This window comes from Oryctolagus cuniculus, chromosome 12, assembly GCF_964237555.1.
Source record: "Oryctolagus cuniculus chromosome 12, mOryCun1.1, whole genome shotgun sequence".
NCBI lineage: Eukaryota > Metazoa > Chordata > Mammalia > Lagomorpha > Leporidae > Oryctolagus > Oryctolagus cuniculus.
Genome location: NC_091443.1, coordinates 88981186 through 89001555, shown reverse-complemented (window position 1 = coordinate 89001555; position 20370 = coordinate 88981186). Strand labels below are relative to the sequence as shown.

At 58.2% G+C, this 20370-nt stretch overlaps 1 protein-coding gene across 18 annotated transcripts in view; it reads left to right on the top strand.

Annotated features, from left to right (window-relative positions):
* MEGF11 (multiple EGF like domains 11) overlaps positions 1 to 20370 on the top strand; it is a 320058-nt gene that overhangs the window by 218564 nt on the left and 81124 nt on the right. For all 18 annotated transcript variants that reach the window (XR_007910143.2, XR_007910144.2, XR_007910140.2 and 15 more), the window contains 2 exons: positions 14848 to 15094; positions 16236 to 16356. Coding sequence is in view for 12 of the 18 variants with exons in the window: in XM_051821840.2 (XP_051677800.2) it covers positions 14848 to 15094; positions 16236 to 16356 (368 nt within the window). In the remaining 6 variants the exon portion in view is untranslated. The remainder of the gene's footprint in view (positions 1 to 14847; positions 15095 to 16235; positions 16357 to 20370) is intronic.

Genomic DNA, 20370 nt, shown 5'->3' with positions numbered 1-20370 from the left:
CTCCTCTGACCTCGTGTTCTTCCGCTTCAGCTCTCAGCGCCCACGACACCACCTCAGAGAAGCCCTCCCTGACCTCTCCATTAAAAGGAACGCTTTTTTTTTTGGACAGGCAGAGTGGACAGTGAGAGAGAGAGACAGAGAGAAAGGTCTTCCTTTGCCGTTGGTTCACCCTCCAATGGCCGCCGCTGCAGCCGGCGCACCGCGCTGATCCGATGGCAGGAGCCAGGATCCAGGTGCTTTTTCCTGGTCTCCCATGGGGTGCAGGGCCCAAGCACTTGGGCCATCCTCCACTGCACTCCCTGGCCACAGCAGAGAGCTGGCCTGGAAGAGGGACAGAATCCGGCGCCCTGATCAGGACTAGAACCCCGTGTGCCGACGCCGCAAGGTGGAGGATTAGCCTAGTGAGCCGCGGCGCCGGCCAGGAAACTCCTTTCAAAGCTTCCCACCAGGCTCTTACTTGCACCTGCAAACTCTCACTACAACTTCTACATCCATTTATCAATCTCTTCCCCCATTCAGCAAATAGTTACCAAGCATCTGCTCTATGGAGGACGCTGTTCTAGGCCCGGGACACAGCCGTGAGTGCAGCAAAACCCTCACGGATTTGACAGCCTGGTGGGAGTCCTGGTGACACTAATGGACCCTGAGCGATGACGTCATTTCAAGTGTGTGTAACGAAAACACGAGGGGGCGGGGGACGGCCCGAGAAGGCTGGGAGGAGGGCCACAGTGCCGCCTTTACATCTCCACTGCTGGCTCCTGGAAGGCACCAAGCGCGCCGTACCCCCCCCTGCCCCGCGACCCCCAGGCCTGGCACCCGGTAGGCACTCGTGACGTTTTATGGAAGCAGTGAGCAGTGATTGTGATCGGCCGCACAGACCCCCGCTGCCGCAGAAGTGCCTTCCTGTGGCGTCCGGTCCCTAGTTTTTGAGAATAACTGGGGAAAGGGAAGGCCATTGGTCACCCCCTGAGAGACCAGACTCACTGCCCAGCAGTGACAGAGACGTGTCCCCTCACCAGCGGGTCCTCCCAAGCCCCCCTGCTCGGCGATGAGTAGACCATGACCCAAATGGCCCAAAAGCAAGTCAGTTGAACAAGACACCCACCCCTCCCCAGTACCAGGGAGACCTGGAGAATGGTGGGTGGATCAAAGGCTCCGCTGACCAGCCCAGCAGCCTTGGGGGGCCGCCCAACTTGCCTGGAACAAGCGCATGTATCTGAACAGTGGGGATGCCAGTCTTGGCTTTGGGGACTTTGCAAGGTCAAGAGTGCTCTGAAGAGAAACCAGCAAATAGCGGGGCTCCTCTGGCACTTAAAGACAAGGACGGGCAGGAGTGGGTCTGTCCCAGGAGGCGGGGCCCTGCTGGGTTTGCGCTGACCGGTCTGTCTGTGCCCCTGATTCAGTGGGCACCTGTGAGCACCAACGCCTGGCGCACGCGGCTCCCGGAGCTGCCTCCTGCTGAGGGTTCCCCCTTCCCTGTCTGCCTGCGTCCTTGCTTCTGATGGTTCCTCCAGGTGGCTCAGAGAGAGGGCAGGGATCTGAGGGGTCACTAGTGCTGGGTTCCTCCATGTACAGTAGGAAGTGAGGTGCACAGAGCTCACGTAACTTCCCCAAGGCCACACACAGACCGTCAGCACAGGGTCCGGGATGCGGCCCCCAGGGTTCCGATCTCCCATGGAGGCCACAGGACCAGGGTGGGGTCTTTCCCGGACTCCGCCCACGGCCGTGTGCTCTCCTTAGGCCGCTCCTCTCTGCTTAGCCTCCGCTTGCTCATCTGTACTTGGAGATCAAGGGGTCGCTGGGAAGCTGCATTAGTCATCTTTTTTGTTACAACAAAATACTAGGAGCAATTAACTTTTTTTAAAGATTTAATTATTTATTTGAAAGGCAGAGTTTATGGCGGAGGGTGGGGGAGAGAGAGACAGAGAGAGCTCTTCCGTCACTGGTTCACTCCCCAAATGGTTGCAATGGCCGGATCTAGGTCCATCTGAAGCCAGGAGCCAGGAGCTTCCTCTGGTCTCCCATGTGGGTGCAGGGCCCCAAGCACTTGGGCCATCCTCTGCTGCTTTCCCAGGCACATTAGCAGGGAGCTGGACCAGAAGTGGAGCAGCCAGGACTCAAACGGGTGCCCATGTGGGATCCTGGCATTGTAGGTGGCCACTTTACCCACTACGCCAGAGTGCCAGCTCCAACAATTAACTTTACAGAGGGAAGTGGTTTACTTCAGCTCAGGGTTTTAGTTTTAGGTTTGCAGTCTAAGGTTGGGCGACCCCGTGTGCTGGGGCCTCTGGCTGGCAGGGTCCTGGGGCAGTTCAGAGCATAATCTGGCAAGAGACGGGGGCTGCAGGTGTCTGTGTCCGTGTGGTCTCCTATGAAAAGCCACCAGGATTTCATCGCGGGGGCTCTACCCCAAGGACTCCACCCAACCCAGTCGCCTCCCAAAGGCCTCTCCTCCAAACATGGGAATGGGGTTGAGTTTCCACCCTCTCACAGAGATTTTGGGGACTGAACCTTTACCACGTGGGCCTCTGGGAGACAGCCAACTTCCAAAGTGATATCGGACCGCAGCAGAGGTCGGACAGGATGCTGCTCACCCAGGGTGCAGAGCCTGCTTCGTCCTGACCAGGATGGAGTCAGCAGCCCCAGTGGGGCCGTTCGGCTCATGCGCGTTCCGCTCCGCTGGTCAGCAAGCTCTGGGCCGTCGTCCTCTGTCTCGGTCTCGTATTTATCACCCCCCTGGGTTCTTGGCCCTGTAGGCGGCACAGCAGCCTCTGGGAGTGCACAGAACTTCCTCAAGGAGACAGAGAGGGGTCCCGCTCAGCCCCAGGCCCCCAGCACAGCCACCTGCGCATGGTCCTGGCTCGCCCTTCCCCTCTCCTCGGCGCAGTCGGCTCGCCCTGCGCACTCGCGCTCCGGGAGTCGGTACCCACCGATGACAAGATAGCAAACCGACAGTGCTGAGGGCTGCCATGACAGCCGCGCCCAGGGCTGGGGGACCCCTGTCGTTGGACAGGGTACACTGATCTGGATGATGTCGGCCTCTCATAGCGGCCAGCTGGGACTACGTGTGAGTCTGTGGGGGGCTGGGGGACAGAAAGCAAAGCGCAGCACTCGCCTTGCCCTCTGGGAGCCCGAGAAGCCGCGGCGGCGGCAGTGGCAGTGGTCCAGTCTTGCTTCCCCGGCTCTGCGGCCAGCGGGCTTCTCCCTCCCACGCTTGTGCCCACCCTCCTCTCAGACCATCTACCCCTTTGCTTCCCACCCAGTGAAATCCTATTCCCCAGCGCCGGTGTTGGGGTGCAGCAGGTCACGCTGCGGCCTGGGACGCCTGCATCCCACATCAGAGAGCTGCTTCCAATCCGACTTCCTGCGCTCGCAGCCCAGGGGCAGCAGGTGATGGCCCAAGGGCTCAGCCTCTGTCACCCAGAGACCTGAATGGAGTTCTGGGCTCCTGACTTCTGCCTTCTCCAGCCGTGACTGTCGTGGCATTTGGGAAGTGAACCAGTGAATGGAATTGAAGACGTCTCTCTCTCTCTCCCCTCTCCCCCCTCCCTCTCCCTCTTCCTCTCTCCTTTTCCCTCTCTCTGTCTCTCCCCCTTTCTTTCTCTCTCCCTTTCTCTCTCTCTCTCTCTCTCTCTCTCTCTCTCTCTCTCCCTTCTCTCTCCTCTCCTCTCTCTTTCTTTATCTCTCCCTTTTTCTCTCTCTCCCTTTTCCCTCTCTCTCTTTCTCTCTCTCTCCCTCTCTGTTGCTCCACCTTTCAAGTAGATGAAAATAAGATAGGCATTGTGGTACAGCGGATTAAGCCACTACTTGGGACACCTGTGTCCCTTATTAAGTGTTGGTTGGAGTCTCAGATTCTCTGCTTCTCCTGCTTATGCACTTGGGAGGCACCAGGTGAAGGCCCAAGTCCGTGGGTTTCTGCCACCATGTGCAAGACCCGGATGCAATTCCTGGCTCCTGGCCCAGCCCAGGCTGTTGCAGCCATCTGGGGAGTGAACCAGTGGATGGAACACCTCTCTCTCTCTCTCTCTCTTTCTCTCTCTCTCAGCTTTTCAAATAAATCTTTTTTTTTTTTTTTTTTTTGACAGGCAGAGTGGACAGTGAGAGAGAGAGACAGAGAGAAAGGTCTTCCTTTGCCGTTGGTTCACCCTCCAATGGCCTCCGCGGCTGGCGTGCTGCGGCCAGCGCACCGCGCTGATCCGATGGCAGGAGCCAGGTACTTCTCCTGGTCTCCCATGGGGTGCAGGGCCCAAGGACTTGGGCCATCCTCCACTGCACTCCCTGGCCACAGCAGAGAGCTGACCTGGAAGAGGGGCAACCGGGACAGAATCCGGCGCCCCGACCAGGACTAGAACCCGGTGTGCCGGCGTCGCAAGGCAGAGGATTAGCCTAGTGAGCCGCAGCGCTGGCCTCAAATAAATCTTTTTAAAAGCGCTGATTTAAGCATTCTATCCCCTTTCAAGATCCCAAATCAAACCCAATTCTTCCACAAGCCTCGCCCGCCAGGCACAGCCGCCCCTTCCCCACCTCACCCCGACTTCCCCACCTCCCCTCCACTTCCCCAGCACGCCCATCCCCCTGTGCTCATGAAGCACAGCTGCTGCCCCACGTCCCTGAGGAGGGGCCGGGGGGACGGGGATGATGAGAGCTGGCCCACCTGCCATGGGTGAGCTCTCACCTCCTGGGGACGGGCCTGGACCACTCAACCTTCCCCTCGGAGCTCTCAGCCTTACTCCCACCCTGGTGGGATGGCCCCAGGTTCCCTTTGATCCCTCCCAGACCCTGTCCCCACTCCCCCACAGCTTGAAAGGAAGAGGAGGGGACAGCCCCGTGCTGTGGCCCTGTGGCGGCCTAGTGTCCCTGCCTTTGAGGGGCTCCTGCGAAGTGGTTCCGCCTTTGTGCGCAATTGATTTATGAGGCTTTCTAGGCAAATTGTGGAGATAAATGGTCTCCAGGCCAGGAGCTTCAAAGGCGGTGGTGCAAGCCTCAGAGGGAGCGAGGCAGCCATGGGCTCATTAAAAGCCCGCGGATGGCAGGGGCGCTTTGGAGTGGAGCAATGACAGACTGGGGCTGGCTGGCCCCCGCCCCTGCCTCCCTGGCTTTGGGACCCTGTTGTAGGGGGAGAGGCAGAAAGCTGGGGTCGTTGAGGTGCAGAGGTACAGAGGCCGAGGACGTGAGCTCCCACGTGGACGCCAGCTCGGCATGGAGGGGCAGTACTGGGTGCCTGGAGACCTACAAGGCTCCTTCCTGTCCTGCCTCTGATGGGTGACCCGACAGGCCACGCCTCTCTCTGGCTGGCCACACCCTCTCCTGGTGGCGGACGACAGCACAGGTTTGAACAGATGCACCTGTTCTGGCTCTGCGCTGCCTCTCAGCCCGGGGCCCTTGCTGTTGAACGTCACCATCTGGGAAGCCAGCCGGAGGGGACACTGGCTGTGGGCATCACTGCTCCTCAGACCTACAGCCCACAGGAAGTGCTCGGTGCCCTCTCTCTGCTCCCTTAGCGGTGTGGCCCCGGCAAGCCCCTCAGTCGCTCTGGTCCCATTTGCTGACCTGTAGAATGTGGGGTACACAAGGTGATTTCCAAAGCCTCGCGTCTGGCTCTAAAGTCTGCCTCTGGCGTTTGGGGCTGGGGACATTTTCCACTGGTGTCTTTGGGGATTGTCCCAGTTTGGGGGGGATTGCTACTGGCATCAAGCGGGTAAAGGTTTGGATGCAGCAAGACACCACAGAACGCCCAGGATGGACCTCACAACGAAGAATTATCTGGCCCCAAGTGGCAGTAGTGCCAAGGTTGGGAACTCTGATCACTGTAATAAGCTCTGGACCTCAGTTTTCTGGGATGGAAAATGGGGTAATAATCGCACCTCTTGTGGCCTGCCTCAGACGCTCTCTGCAGCAAGGCGGGGTCTGAATAAGTGGCGCAGGGTTGGTAAAAGGATATCCGAGTGAGAATGCAGCTGGTCCCGGGGCGGGGGGGTGTAGAGGATGTGTGAGTGTGTGCGCGCACGCAAGCCAGCCTGAGTGTGCGTGCATGTACCTGGTGTCCACTCCTCCGTCCCTGCCACCCAGGAGCACAGCCTGCGAGTCCCAGGCTCCCCTTGGAGGTTTAAGGGAGACCCAGACCGTGTGGTTACATAACACAGAGCTGGTAACAGAGGCATTAATAGATCACCAAGTACTAAGGATGCATCATTATCACCCTGCGCTGTCAGCATCTTCCAGGCTTAGGGACGGCGTCAGGAGATCTGGTTGTAATCTATGACACCTTGGTCCATTAATATTTAATTGCTACAGTCTCCATGGTGGGAAGACAGGGAACCGAGCAATGGCTCAGCTCGGAGCCTTTGTAACCGCCTTGCATTTTTCTTTTCCACACAAAGAGAAACACACCTCTGTCCCCTCTGGCTGGGGTCTCAAGTGGGGACATTTAGCAACAGGGCGTAGGATCACACCGGGCCGGGAGGGACCCCTTCGTTTACCTGCAGTTCTTCTTACTGGGGTCCCCTGGCCTCTGCCCAGCACGGTTCTTCATCAGGCACAAGTGTCCCCAGACGTCTGTGACAACCTTACTGTCCCATTGCCAGCTGCTCTCTTGGCAGGAAGACCCCCTGGTCCTAATCTGCATTTTACAGGTGTGGCCACAGAGGGGGGCGGGGCTCCCGACACTGAGCAGCTCTCATCCAGCCTTTGAGGCTCCTTCCAAACTGCAGCTGGGGCCTGGGGAGGGGGGAGGGGGGAGGGGGGAGGGGGGAGGGGCTCCATCTCCCAACACACGACTGTGCTGATTGGGGCAAGTCGGTTGACAAATGGCCTTGCTCGCAAGGAAGTCACTTGATTTATCAGCCAGGATGGCTTTGGGCGGCAGCCTCTCCATCTCTGCCTCTGTGCCTGCTGCTTTGGGGGCTCAGGAGTGATCTGTGACTGGTCACTTCCCCCATGCCTTAGCTGGGGTGGGAGAATGGGGCCATGGTCCATTCCTCCGGCCAGGAGCAGCAGGACCCTCGGGCCAGGCCATAGGACAAGCCATGGCAGCTCAGGGCTAGTGGCTTCTGAGTCCACTTCCAGCCCTCAGCTTTCACTGCGGTCACTCCTGCTGGCCAAGCCTCAGGATTCCCATCTGCAGAATGGGAGGGAAGGACCGCGCGTCTCCTGGACCCCGACCTCAGCCCAGCGTGCTCCTGCCCATGTCTCCAGGAGGAGCAGTGGGAGAGATGGTGTTGGAAATGTTGCCTGGGGAAGCTGTGCTTGAGCCCCCGCAAAGCGCCCCCACCCCCCAGGATGCTCTGTGCAGCCAGGCCGAGGACTACTGGCTGGGGAGTTGAAGCCCGTGGCAGCTGGAAGGGGGCTCCAAGGTAGCAGGGAGAGGCACTGGCCAGGCGCCCCCATTGGCACTGCTGAAAGCTCTTCCCGAGCCTGGCTGGGCCCAGTGCTCAGCAGGACCATGTGGGGGAGGGCCAGGGCCATCACAAAACCAGGACACAGCCCAGACCCCCCTCCCCCATTCCAGAGACTCCAGGGCTGACAGAGGAGAGTGGACACAGGCACGTGAAGTTGCTTAAATGGAAGTGGGCACCATAAAAAAAAAAGTCAGAGAAATTCTTGTTCCTAATAAAGAAAACACAATCAAGGCATAAAAACATACTTAGCTTTGCCATGAATAGACGATCTTCAGGGACTCAAAAATGTGGGGCTGGCACTGTGGCGCAGTGGGTTAAAGCCCTGGCCTGCAGCGCCGGCATCCCAGATGGGCGCCGGTTCGAGTCCCGGCTATTCCTCTTTCGATCCAGCTCTCTGCTGTGGCCTGGGAAAGCAGTAGAGGATGGCCCAAGGCCTTGGGCCCCTGCACCCATGTGGGAGACCTGGAGGAGGCTCCTAGCTCCTGGCTTTGGATTGGGGCATCTCCAGCCGTGCAGCCATCTGGGGAGTGAACCAACAGATGGAAGACCTCTCTCTGTGTCTCTACCTCTCTCTGTAACTCTGTCTTTCAAATAAATAAGATAAATATTTTTTTACAAAAAGGTATTCTCTGCCAGTGCCCGTTGCTGCATCATTCACGGCGGTCCCAAAGGCACATCCATGAGCAGGTGTGCTCTGGCCAGGTGGTGGAGTACTATTCAGCCGTGAAAAGGAATGCGGTTCTGATGCGTGCTTACAGAGTGGATGAACTTTGAAAACACCTCCCTAAGTGAAACACTCACCAGCAGACACCAACGACTGATAGGATAGAACCCTATTGATGAAAGTACTTCCAGAAGTTCCAGGAAATGCATATTATGAGAAAACTATGCGTGGATTTCATTTTTTTGCACTAAAATAAATTTATCTCCTTTTTTTTTTTTTTTTTGTGACAGGCAGAGTGGACCGTGAGAGAGAGAGAGACAGAGAGAAAGGTCTTCCTTTTTGCCGTTGGTTCACCCTCCAATGGCCGCCACGGCTGGCGCGCTGCGGCCGGCGCACCGCGCTGATCCGATGGCAGGAGCCAGGTGCTTCTCCTGGTCTCCCATGGGGTGCAGGGCCCAAGCACCTGGGCCATCCCCCACTGCACTCCCTGGCCACAGCAGAGAGCTGGCCTGGAAGAGGGGCAACCGGGACAGAATCCGGCGCCCCGACTGGGACTAGAACCCGGTGTGCCGGCGCCGCTAGGCGGAGGATTAGCCTAGTGAGCCACGGCACCGGCCATCCTTTTCTTTTTTTTAAAAGATTTATTTATTTGAAATACAAAGTAGGAGAGAGAGAGAAACAGATCTTCCATCTCCTTGTTCACTTCCCAAATGGCCACAACAGCTGGGGCTGGGCGAGGCTGAAGCCAGGAGCCTGGAGCTCCATCCAGGTCTCCCACGTGGGTGCAGGGGCCCCAGCACTTGGGCCATTGTCGCTCCCCCTCTTCGTGGAGGAACGACACTAAACCCTGCCTAGGCTTCATATCCGAGTCACGGCACCATTATGTCGCTCCCCGTCTTCATGGGGGAACGACACTAGACCCTGCCTAGGCTTCATATCCGAGTCACGGCACCATTATGTCGCTCCCCGTCTTCATGGGGGAACGACACTAGACCCTGCCTAGGCTTCATATCCGAGTCACGGCACCATTATGTCGCTCCCCCTCTTCGTGGAGGAACGACACAGGACCCTGCGCTGTTCTTTCGTCTGCTCGGCCCTCCCCGGGTTTGCTGCTGGTTCTTCCCGGGTTGGCTACTATCCCTTCCACCTCCGTGGAAGGGCAGTTCCCCCTGGCCACATTCCCCACTTCCGCAGGGGAGCGGCACTCCGCCGGCCGGCTCTCTGGGGGGCTGCACAGGCGTTCCCCTTAGATGTTCCCCATAGATGTTCCTGGTGCATGCCGTCTCTCTCCTCCTTTATAGTCCTCCTCCGCCAATCCTAACTCGGCTGCCCACACGCCGAGTACGCTGCTCTCCTCCAATCAATAGCAAGTCCTACAGTTTATTAGTTGAACTGGAGGCAGCTGTGCGGAAGCTGTTTACTTCTCTCCCAGCGCCATATTGTGGGAGAGCAGATGCATAGAATAAGTCTTAATTCCAGTAACTCAGTCTAGTCCGGATTGCTCCCCACAGGCCATCGTCTGCTGCCTTCCCAGGGGCGTTAGCAGGGAGCTGGATCAGAAGCAGAGCAGCTGAGACTTGAACATCTGATATGGAATGCTGGTGTCGTAGCACAGCTCTGGCCCTGGCGTATCTCAATTCAGTATATAATCTTAAGAGAAGAGAATAAAATTATGAGACCTACATCCCACAGAGCTTATGACACCCAGGGACCTATGAGTGGGTGATCAGGTGTGGTTGTCTAAACCCAGGCTAACCGCCAGCTCCCTATGTCCCCTCGCCGTCAACACCAGACCACACCCTGCACCAGCAGCTCAGACTCCGCATCACTCCCCAGCTGTGTGACCTTGGATGTGTTATGGAACCTCTCTGCCTCCTTGTCTGTAAAATGGAGATGGTAATACAGATGGGCTGGCGCTGTGGCGTGGTGGGTAAAGCCACAACCTGAAGCGCCGGCATCCCATATGGTTCAAGACCCGGTTGCTCCACTTCTGATCCAGCTCCCCACTAATGTGCCTGAGAAAGCACCGGACAATGGTGCTTGCGTCCCTGTACCCATGTAGGAGATCCAGACGAAGCTCCCAGCTCCTGGCTGTGGCCTGGCCCAGCCCCAGCCATTGCAGCCATTTTGGGAGTGAACCAGGGGATGGAAGATCTCTCTGTCTTCCTCTCTGTCTTTCCCTCTCACTCTCTCTGTAAAATCTGCATTTAAAATAAAAAAATAGAGAAAAAGTCCACTGTGTGCCTTCACTTGTGTTCCACGGCCTGGCACGTAGAAACCACCCTGCTAAGTGCAGTTACAGACCTAAGAGTCTGTCCACAGAGAAATTCAGTGGCAAGGAGAATGGGAAGCCATCACCCTTCATGTCTACCAGGAGCACACTAGCAGGCCCAGGAGGCTGGGACCCCAAGGCCATGGGAGGTCAGCAGAAGGGGGGTTTGGGAAGCCACACCACTTCTGGGCGCCCCTTCCGCCCTTGGGAGCAGCCCAGAGAAAGCCAGACCCACGGGAAAATCAGCCAGAACCAAACAAACACAGTTAGGAAGGAGAGCCTGTGGCAGGTGCGCGGTGGCAGGCCAAGACCAGGTGGCAGAGAGCCTGCGATTTTCCGGGAGAGAACGCAGAGCGCAGTGGTCTTGTACTCCCCTCGGCAGAGGAGGGGACTGCTCGCTGCAGCCCCGCCTCGTTTCCCCGTCGCTGCTGAGGAATGAGGTGTCTGGAAGCGACTTTTCTAGATAACTGAAGTCTGTCCCTGTGCCCTAACGTGGTTTCACGGGATCACTCTGGGGAGAAATCTCTCTGCAATTGACTGCACGTGCTCCTGCATTCACAATCAGAGCGCTCCACGCTGAGCGCAAGCTTCTCCTTCCACCTTGGGTAGGAGGCGCTGGTCGCCCTCGCACTGCCGGCTCCAGGTGGTTTCGCGTGAGGCTACCGTTGTGGCCTGTTTGCTTCCATTGCTTCCTTCTGTGACATAGAGTGTTTGCCATGTATTTTAGGAGCCCCCATAAACCACGCAGCCAACAACAGACACCTGTACACACACACACACACACACACACACCCATGCACGCACACGCCGGCCCGTGTTGTGAGAATCCAACGGCAGGTATAATGCGATTGTGTTGTCTGTCATGACCTGAACTACTCTAATCAAATCACTCCCCCAGTGGTCCACACAGGCTGCCCCGGCGCCTCTGCCCCTCACCGCCTGTGTGCTCCCGGGGCTCAGGGCGCCTGCCGGCTGGAGCAGAACCTTCGCTGAGTGGAGCAGTAGATGAACGGAGGCTCCCAGGTCCTACTGCGTGGGCCGGACGGGAATCCTCAGGCTTTCTCATCAGAAGCACGGCTCTGCTTCCTGCTAGAAATGGTGGAGTCACTGAGAACGCACAGCTGCAGGCCCTGGGGACGCACCGAGGACAGACCGGCTTTGGACCACAGCAGCTCCTGCAGGCCAGGCTCAGGGCAGTCACTGTGACTCCTACAAAGGAGAGGGAGCCCGTGCTCCGGGTCCTGGGGTCGTCCAGCGAGGAACGGGCAGGAAGTGCCCAGTTCTCCGGTGTGACCCGACCTCGGGCCGAGCAGCTACCCCCCTGTCCCTCTAAGTGTCTCCGCTTGGGAGACCATCCTCCAGAAAGGATCTGTACCTGCAGTGGCCAGAGTTGGAGCCCGAAAACCTGGGCCTGCTCTTGCCATGACCTTGAGCAACCACTGAACTTCTCTGACCTTTGTCTGCCCATCTGCAAAATGGGGAAATACCGAAGCTTGAGTCATGCCCATGAGGCTTCTAGGATGGTGGCCAGCGCATTTCAAATGTTGTCAACTCTGCAGTGGAGTCGTGTCACGTGCACATTGCACTTGACACAGATTCTGCCACACGTGCTTCATGACAAAGAGAGATGAAGCAGAGGGGGAGATTCTGCTGGTGTTGGACTCAGCACGCCCATGGCCCAGGGACAGCGGGAGGCAGGAGACGCTGGGCTGTCCTCTGGCCGATGAGTCTCCTGCAGCATGAGAACAATTGCAACTATAAATGGTTCCACCGGTTGCCGGGAGGAAGATGCAGGATCAGGCCCCCTGGGACTTCGGCAGCTCCAATTGAGATGGAGGAGGTTCTGACCGCAGCGTAGTAATGGGGGTTCCCGGGGCACGGGTGGTTCTGTTACCGGAGAAATGCAGGGTTCTTGTCTTTGCACAAGAAAGAATTCAGGTGTGAGACAGAGTAGTGGAAAGTGAAAAGTAGCAAAGTTTATTAGGGTAGGGACATCCGCAACAACGGATGGGCACCTCTCTAGACAGGACCTGAGAGAGAGTGCCCGGTCTACATTTAGGCCGGGGTTTTTAAGGAGATGGGTCTCTGTCTTCACACATTTCCTCCTGAAACAAAGGATTTTATGGCTGTAAATATTAAGAAGCTCCTATCTGAGTTTTCCCTTGAAGGTATCAGACAGGAGGAAGCCTAGCTGGCGCCATCCTGGGTTCAGAGGAAGGGTGAGCAGGATCCCCTGGAGAATGGGGATCCTGAGCAGGGTGTTTGAAATGCAGACACTGGGCTGCATCTGGGAGATTGTGGAAGATTGTCAGGCAGAAGAGGCGGGACCTCCACCTGGCAGGTTATCAGGTAGAAGGGGCAGGGCAGGATGTGAACACTGGGCTGCCCCTGACACATTATCAGGATGACTTTGAGATGTAGATGCATATGCTGGATATAAAAGTCTTCTCTTTAGGCCTTTATGCCACACACACATAAGCTCATATCTAACTTCCTAACAGTTGTGTGCTCTAAAGGATGGTGGGCAGGGGCTGGTGCTGTGGTGTGTTGGGTTAAGCCGCTACCTGCAGCGCCAACATCCCATAAGGGCGCCAGTTCCAGTCCCGGCTGCTCCACTTCTGATCCAGCTCCCTGATAATGCACCTGCTACCCACATGGGAGACCCAGAAGCTCCTGGCTCCTGGCTTTGGCCTGGCCCAGTCCCAGCCATGTGGTCATCTGGGGAGTAAACCAGAGGATGGACGATGTCTCTCTCTCTCTCTCTCTCTCTCTCTCTCTCTCTCTGTGTGTGTGTGTGTGTAACTCTGCCTTTCAAATAAATAAATCTTTAAAATAAAATTTAAAAAGGATAGTGGGCAGCTCTATGACACTGACTGGGTCAGCCCTCAGGCAGACGAGTGAGACAGCCCTTCCAGCCCGCTAAAGGGGTCTGCTGCTCAGCCCGGAAGCCCTGCCAGCCCTCCGAGGTGGGGAGCAGCCCTTCTCTCCTCTGTCCTTGTCCTGGAACACTGTTTGTGACTGTCCATGCCTGAACTGCACCTCACCCCAGCATTCTCGTGGACGAGGCTATAGCTAGAAGACCTCTTGTTACGGTGTACCCTGCACGCAGAAGGCCAGAAAGCGATGGCCAGAGTGGGAGGTGGCAGCCGGTGGGGTGCCCATCCTGGGGCTCTGCTATTCAGCCCCTTTCCACAGCTGAAGAGCGAGTGACTGGCTGCTATCACTCTTTGAAACATTTAATTACGTGTAAAGATCTTGAAGGCTGCCTGTTACCTCCCAGGGAAAACGATCCCTTTTCCTGGCCCCTCTGAAGCCGGCTGCTTGGAAAGAAATGAAATTGGATTGAAGACGAAGCAACCTGGGCTGCAGGCATCCCAGAAAGGGGGGAGCAGCAGGAGAAAGAGATGGAAGGGCGACAGGAAGACGGGGGTGGCGGGGTGCGTGGGGTCAGGAAAAATATTCTTTTTTTTTTTTTTTTTTTTGACAGGCAGAGTGGACAGTGAGAGAGAGAGACAGAGAGAGAAAGGTCTTCCTTTGCCGTTGGTTCACCCTCCAATGGCCGCCGCTGCAGCCGGCGCACCGCGCTGATCCGATGGCAGGAGCCAGGATCCAGGTGCTTTTCCTGGTCTCCCATGGGGTGCAGGGCCCAAGCACCTGGGCCATCCTCCACTGCACTCCCTGGCCATAGCAGAGAGCTGGCCTGGAAGAGGGGCTACCGGGACAGAATCCGGTGCCCCGACCGGGACTAGAACTCGGTGTGCCGGCGCCGCAAGGTGGAGGATTAGCCTATTGAGCCACGGCGCCGGCTCAGGAAAAATATTCTTGAAGAGTGAGGTGCAAGAGGCGTGTGGAATGGGGAAAGGGAAGGAAAGACAGAAATGGGAGCTGGGATGGGCTGGGGAGGCATGAAGAAGAGGGGTGGAGGGGCTGGCGCTGTGGTGCAGCGGGTGAAGCCACCGCCTGCAATGCCAGCATCCCATATGAGCGCTGCTTCAAGTCCCGGCTGCTCCACTTCCGATCCAGCTCTCTGCTGTGGCCTGGGAAAGCAGTAGAAGATGGCCCAAGTCCTTGGGCTCCTGCACCCGCGTGGGAGACCTAGAAGAAGCTCCTGGCTCCTGGCTTCGGATCGGTGCAGCTCTGGCTGTTGCGGCCATTTGGGGAGTGGACCAGCAGATGAAAAATGGTTCTCTCCCCATCCCTACCCTCTCTGTAACTCCATCCTTCAAAGAAATAATAAAATAATTTATTTAACTGGGAGTAGGGCAGACATTGGGCAGAATGGTTAAGACCTCACCTGGGACACGTGCATCCCATATCCGAGTGCCTGGGTCCCAGCCTCGCCTCTTCTGCTTGTGAGCCAGCTGCCTGCTACAGTGTACCCTGGGAGGCCGCAGGAGATGGCTCAAGTAGTTGGGAGATCTGGATGGAGTTCCTGGCTCCCAGCTTTGCCTGGCCATTGGGGGCATTTTGGAGAGTGAAATGGCAGTTGGGAGATCTGTCTCTCTCTCTTGCAGGCTGCGACAGCGACCACTGGGGCTCCCACTGCAGCAACCGGTGCCAGTGCCAGAACGGCGCCCTGTGCAACCCCATCACCGGCGCGTGCGTGTGCGCCGCCGGCTTCCGCGGATGGCGCTGCGAGGAGCTCTGCGCGCCCGGCACCCACGGCAAGGGCTGCCAGCTGCCGTGCCAGTGCCGCAACGGCGCCAGCTGCGACCCCCGCACGGGCGAGTGCCTTTGCGCGCCTGGCTACACCGGCGTCTAGTGAGTGCCGCGGGGGCGGGGCCGGGCTTGGGCCGGGGCAGGGGAGGTGAGGGCGGGGCCTCGGGAGGGCGGGGCCAGGGCCTGGGAGGGCGGGGCTCGCCTGGCTGCTGTGGCTGCTGGCCGAGAGGACCTGCTTGAGTTCCTTGCACGTGAGTCAGGGTGTGAGTAGTCCTGGTTGTGAACCTTCCTGAACTCTGACCTCAAGTCCGGCAGATTCCAGATGCCCGGACCTCGCCCACCTGGGGTCTCATGCCGGGGTGACGGGTCCTTCCTGAGTCTGCGTGGGTGGGCGCCCTGGTGACCAGCGGAGCTCATTAAACCCTTCCCGGAAGACCCCTCCTGGTCGCCTGCTTGGAATCCTCTTCTGATCGTAACCCGGGGCCTCCCCTTCTGGGCCACTGGGACCGAGAGAAGGGGCAGGCCCTGGGCATATGTTACGTGCCTGCCCTCTCTGACCTGCCTTCTCCCAGGCCCCAATCTGCCCCCTCGCTGCAGTTCCCTAGAAAGCTGGCGTCGCGGTGGCGGGGCCTCCAGGCCTCTGTAGCCTCCCCACCAGCCGCAGATCCTGCCAGGGGGCAGGAAGACTCTGACCAGGAGACTCCCCTGACCCGATATCTGGCCAGCTCCCCGAACCCAGGGAGTTAGAGGCCAGGACCATGGGCCAAAGCCCAAGGCCCAGACAGTGTGCCAGCCCGGCTCACCCCCCACCCTCCACATGGGAGCTTGGTGTGGTAGCTGTGCAGAGCTTGGAGGTGCACACCCCAGATTCCCCCTGCTCTGACTCTAGGCAGATTCTGGAAGTCAGAACCCACAGCTGCTTCCCAGTGCGTTTGTTCACGCTGTTCCTCTGCCCTGGCTTCCATTATCCTGGAGAAATTCACTTCACCTTCCAGGAACAAGTCAAAGGTCTCGCTCCCAGGGGAGCCTTCCTCAGCCTCCTCCCCAACAGAACGGTGGTGTCCTGCCTTCCCAAGTGTTGACCCAGGCACACCATTCCTGTGCATCCTGTTTGAGTCGGGCTTCCCTGGCAGGGGGCATGGCCACGCTTCAGCTGACCCTGTGCCCAGGGAGCCCCGGGGCGTCGGCCGGGGGCTGGTGGCACCGGGGCCCCACTAATGAGTCCCTCTGCTTCTCCATGTAGCTGTGAAGAGCTGTGCCCTCCCGGGAGCCACGGGGCCCACTGTGAGCTGCGCTGCCCTTGCCAGAACGGGGGCACCTGCCACCACATCACTGGTGAATGTGCCTGCCCCCCAGGCTGGACGGTAGGTGACCCTGCACCCACACTTACACACACCCCAGAAGGTGGGAAAAGGGAGATGGGACCCATAGCCTCGCAGGCCCAAGTTCTGGTCTCACATCTGGTGTTGACCATGACAAAGGCCTCCATTATTCCGATCTCTTGTTTCGTCACCTGCAGAGTTGGCCACCCTGCCCTGCAGAGCTGCCGTGGGTGGCGGGGGCCTAAGGGAAGGCCACGTGCATGCAAAGTGCACAGCAAACCCCAAAGCACTGTGCGGTTGTGTGTTTTGTATCCCTGGATGCCACGGGCCCCTACAAGCCTCCTTCTGGCCTGTACCCACCACCTGTCAGGGCCTGCCCCATGGCCCCCAGCCTGCAGCAGGAGCACTTTCGCCATGGCTGACTGTCCCGGCTGCCTCTGACTCTCCAGGAACATGCTCTGTCTTTGGAGGAAGTTCAATGCCACGGCTGGCTGCCTCCCCTGGGGCCTGAGGCTTTGCAGAGCCCCAGAGGGCAGTAGCAGGGTATCTCGGGAGGCTGTGAACTTGGAGGTCACAGCAGCAGACAGGAGGCATGCCGGCCACCTCGTCAGGATATTTTAGATCAGGAAAGGGCCCTTAGGGATCACCCGGTCTAGCACTGCTCCAACCTGGCTGCCCTCCAGAGTCCAAGAGGGGGATGGGGATTCCCAGGCTCTGCCTGAGACCTTCTGGGACCTGGGCTGTCTCTCTTTAATAAGCTCCCCAGACAGTTCCGCTGCAGCCGCGCTGTCTGCAGGTGTGTGTTTGGAAATAAAAGATTGAGGCCGTAGGATTTCCTGTGGATTTCACAGCCTGCTAGGGTTTGCAGGGTGTGAGGATGGGGGTGGGGAGCCTGATAATTAGCACTCGGGTGCCCACCCCACCTCCCACCTCTCCACTTGCTTCTGTTTTCCATCTGGAGGTTCTAGGTAAGATTTCACAGAAAAACAGGGCCTCCTGGCTTTAAAAGATCTGAGCACCCAAGGCCACAGTGCTGGTTAGGAACAAGGTGGAGCTGGAATCGGGCTGGTCTGGCTTCTGAGTCCCTTGATGTCCGTGTGTCTGGGTGTCTGGGCGTCTCTTCTGAGGAGGACAAAGGGGGCTGCTGCTGCCTCTCCCACTCCTGCCTGCTTCTCCCACCCCTGTCTCCGATCCGCCAGGTTCTGAAATCCATCCCAGCAGCAGGCAGAGAGGTGGGGCAGAATGTCAGGGGGCAGAAGAGGGCGGCAGGCAGCAGCGCCTGTCCCTGGCCAGGCCCCTCGGAGCCACGGCTGGGGCTGGAGGCTGCAGAGAGGGAGGGAGGAAGGCAGCCCCGGGGAGGGGCTTGAGTCTCCCCGGAGCAGCCAGGGCCTGTTCTTCCAGATGACAGGGAACTCTGTCAATAGACGCTCTGGGCTTGAGCACTTTATGTTTTTAATGTGATCGTAGACAATTGCATTTCTATTTTTGCCGTAGCATTTAACTTGCAGATTTGGATGAATTATTAATGTTCCTCATGCATGCAGAGTTGCAGAATAATGAAGCTGTGCTCCGGCCTCAGGCTCCTCCCAGGGAGGGCTGGGGCCGAGGAGCGGGTACGGGGGGAAGAGTCTCACCCCTGTATTGTCTTGCATTGCCTGACTGTCCCATTAGCCCACTCAGAGGTCTAAATGCCATTGCTAACTCCCACCGTGCACCCCCAACAGACTGGAACCGTGCAGGGAACTTCACAGGGGCTGCTGGGGACTCGGGCCAGAGACTCCTGGCCCCCAGCCCTAGGAAAGCCCACAGACCCTCTGCTGGCCAGCTGTGGGGAGCCCACTCCACAAGGGGCCTTTGCAAAGAGCCTGGGCAATCATTTCCCCTCCTTTGCTGGGCTCTGAGTCCTTTTGAAAGAGAGAAGCCAGGTGTGATCAGTGCGATGCTAGCAGGTGCTAGAGACAGACGGCAAGGTATGCAGTGGTGGGAGGCACTTCCCTTAGGGGCTCCCAGCCTGATGGTGGAGGCTGGACATAGTGTGTGGGTGTGCACACACAGGTGCATACACAGGCTTACACACAGAGGCACAGTCTCACGCATACAGACACACGCAAAGGAAGCAACAGGCCAGAAGAGAAACAGGGCCGGGGAGCCAGCACTAGGCCAGTTGGTGTGGAGGGACCAAGCGCTTTCCGGAGCTGAGGCTATGGAATCGGGGGTGCTCAGGTTTGGGAAGGAGCCTGCCTGTGATCCGGATGCCTCCACAGCGCCCACACACCGCTCTGCACCGTCCAGCCAGCGCGTCCGTGCCTCCGGGGCTGGCGGCAGTGGGAGGAGGGCCTGCTGATGCTGGAGGAGACTCGAAGCCCATGATGCGGGCACACTGGCCTGGCCTCACGTCCCCTCCCCTCGGCATCCTGGCCCCTCCTCTCCTCTCCCATGTGGCCATGGCTTTGGGATTTGGACCCACCCTGGGCTCCCCTGTATCAACCTTGCCCCTGCCAAGCCCGCCTTGCTCCTGCCGCTGAAGACACACACTGAGCAGGGCGCAGGGGTTAGGGTCTGCCTGCCTCTCCTCGGTCCTGCAGGCCCAAATCCCAGATCCAGGTACCAGCAGGGGCGTCTCATAGGATCTGGCTAGGTGTCTTACCCGTCCTCCCTCTGGGGGTCCATCTTAATCTCCTGGGCCTTGGATCCTGCACCCCAGTGTGACCCCCTTCTAACTGGGTGTCCTCCGTGGGGGCGCTGGGTACTACAGAGTTAGGAATTCCACGTGGGAATCTGAGGTTCCCCCGTGCAGCAGGTGGGAGCAGGGGGGACGCTGTAGGGCACAGCCCTCTCGGGAGCTGAGCCCCCCTGCCTGCTCACCTGCCAGCAGGCACTGAGCACTTCCTGGTTCACGCTTCTTTCGGTCCCAGCCTGCACAGGCCTTCTACCACGTGCCACCCCCTTCGGTGTCAACTGGTTTTGATTATTATCAATGTAGGGCCCACTTTTCATTCCCTAACCCCAAGAGCCCCTGGGAGACCAGGGGTTTCCATCCCATTTTATAGATGAGAAGACTGAGGCTTGGAACAATCACATGACTTGTCCCAGCTTGGCCATGGCGAGAAGCCAGAGCTGGGATGTGACCCAGGCCCTGCCTTTGAGCCCACTGTTCTCTCCTCCCCAGGCGGGCAGCAGGACTTCTGAGGGGCCCAATTCTCCCAGGCCCAGGGGTTCAAGCCCAAGGAGGGGCCTGGAGATCCAGTTTGGGAATCCTGAGCAGGGGCTCAAAAGTGTTCGCCCACCAGACCCAAAAGTCTCAGGGACGCTTGGTTCCCCTGGGGCACCTTGGGAAGAAGCGATCCTGCACCTGGCTCTCCTGCAGGCTTCCGTGTGTGTGTGAGTGTGTGTGTGTGAGTGTGTGTGTGTGAGTGTGTGTGTGTGTGTGTGTGCCAGCTGCCTCCCCGGACATGAGCACTCCTCTCGACCCCGCCCCTCACCCACCCTGCTCCCACCCTCCCTAAGCTAACAGGCCTCCCATTTCATTCATTACAAGGAAATTGGATGATCATGATGGATGACTCTGGCCTGGGCAGGATTTTGCCAACTAAACCCGCCTTGTCAGGGTTAGCGGTTATTGGTGCTTAAAAACCGTGAGCTGCACTAATTGATTCATTAATTGGCGGCTCCTCCTTGACCTCCATAAGAGAAGTGACTGTGTGTGTGTGTGTGTGTGTGTGTGTGTGTGTGTGTGTGAGTGGCTGGAGGGCAGCAGGAATTGGGACCTATGTCGTGGATATATGATTTTAAAAGTTGAAGAATAGCTCTGTGGGCGGGGCCATAGGGAGAGCATCCCCCCACCACCCCGTTCACAAATCCCACCCTCTACAGGCAAGCAGCCCCAGTCTTGAAGTGTTTCTTCCAGCATTCTGTGTTTGTCTTCACGGATTTGAAAGGCACAAAGACACAGGGAGATCTTCCTTCTGGTGCACTGCTGGGCTGAGCCGGGCTGAACCAGGTCTGCCATGGGGGTGGCAGGGCCCCAAGCACTCGAGCCCTCCCTGCTGCCTCCCA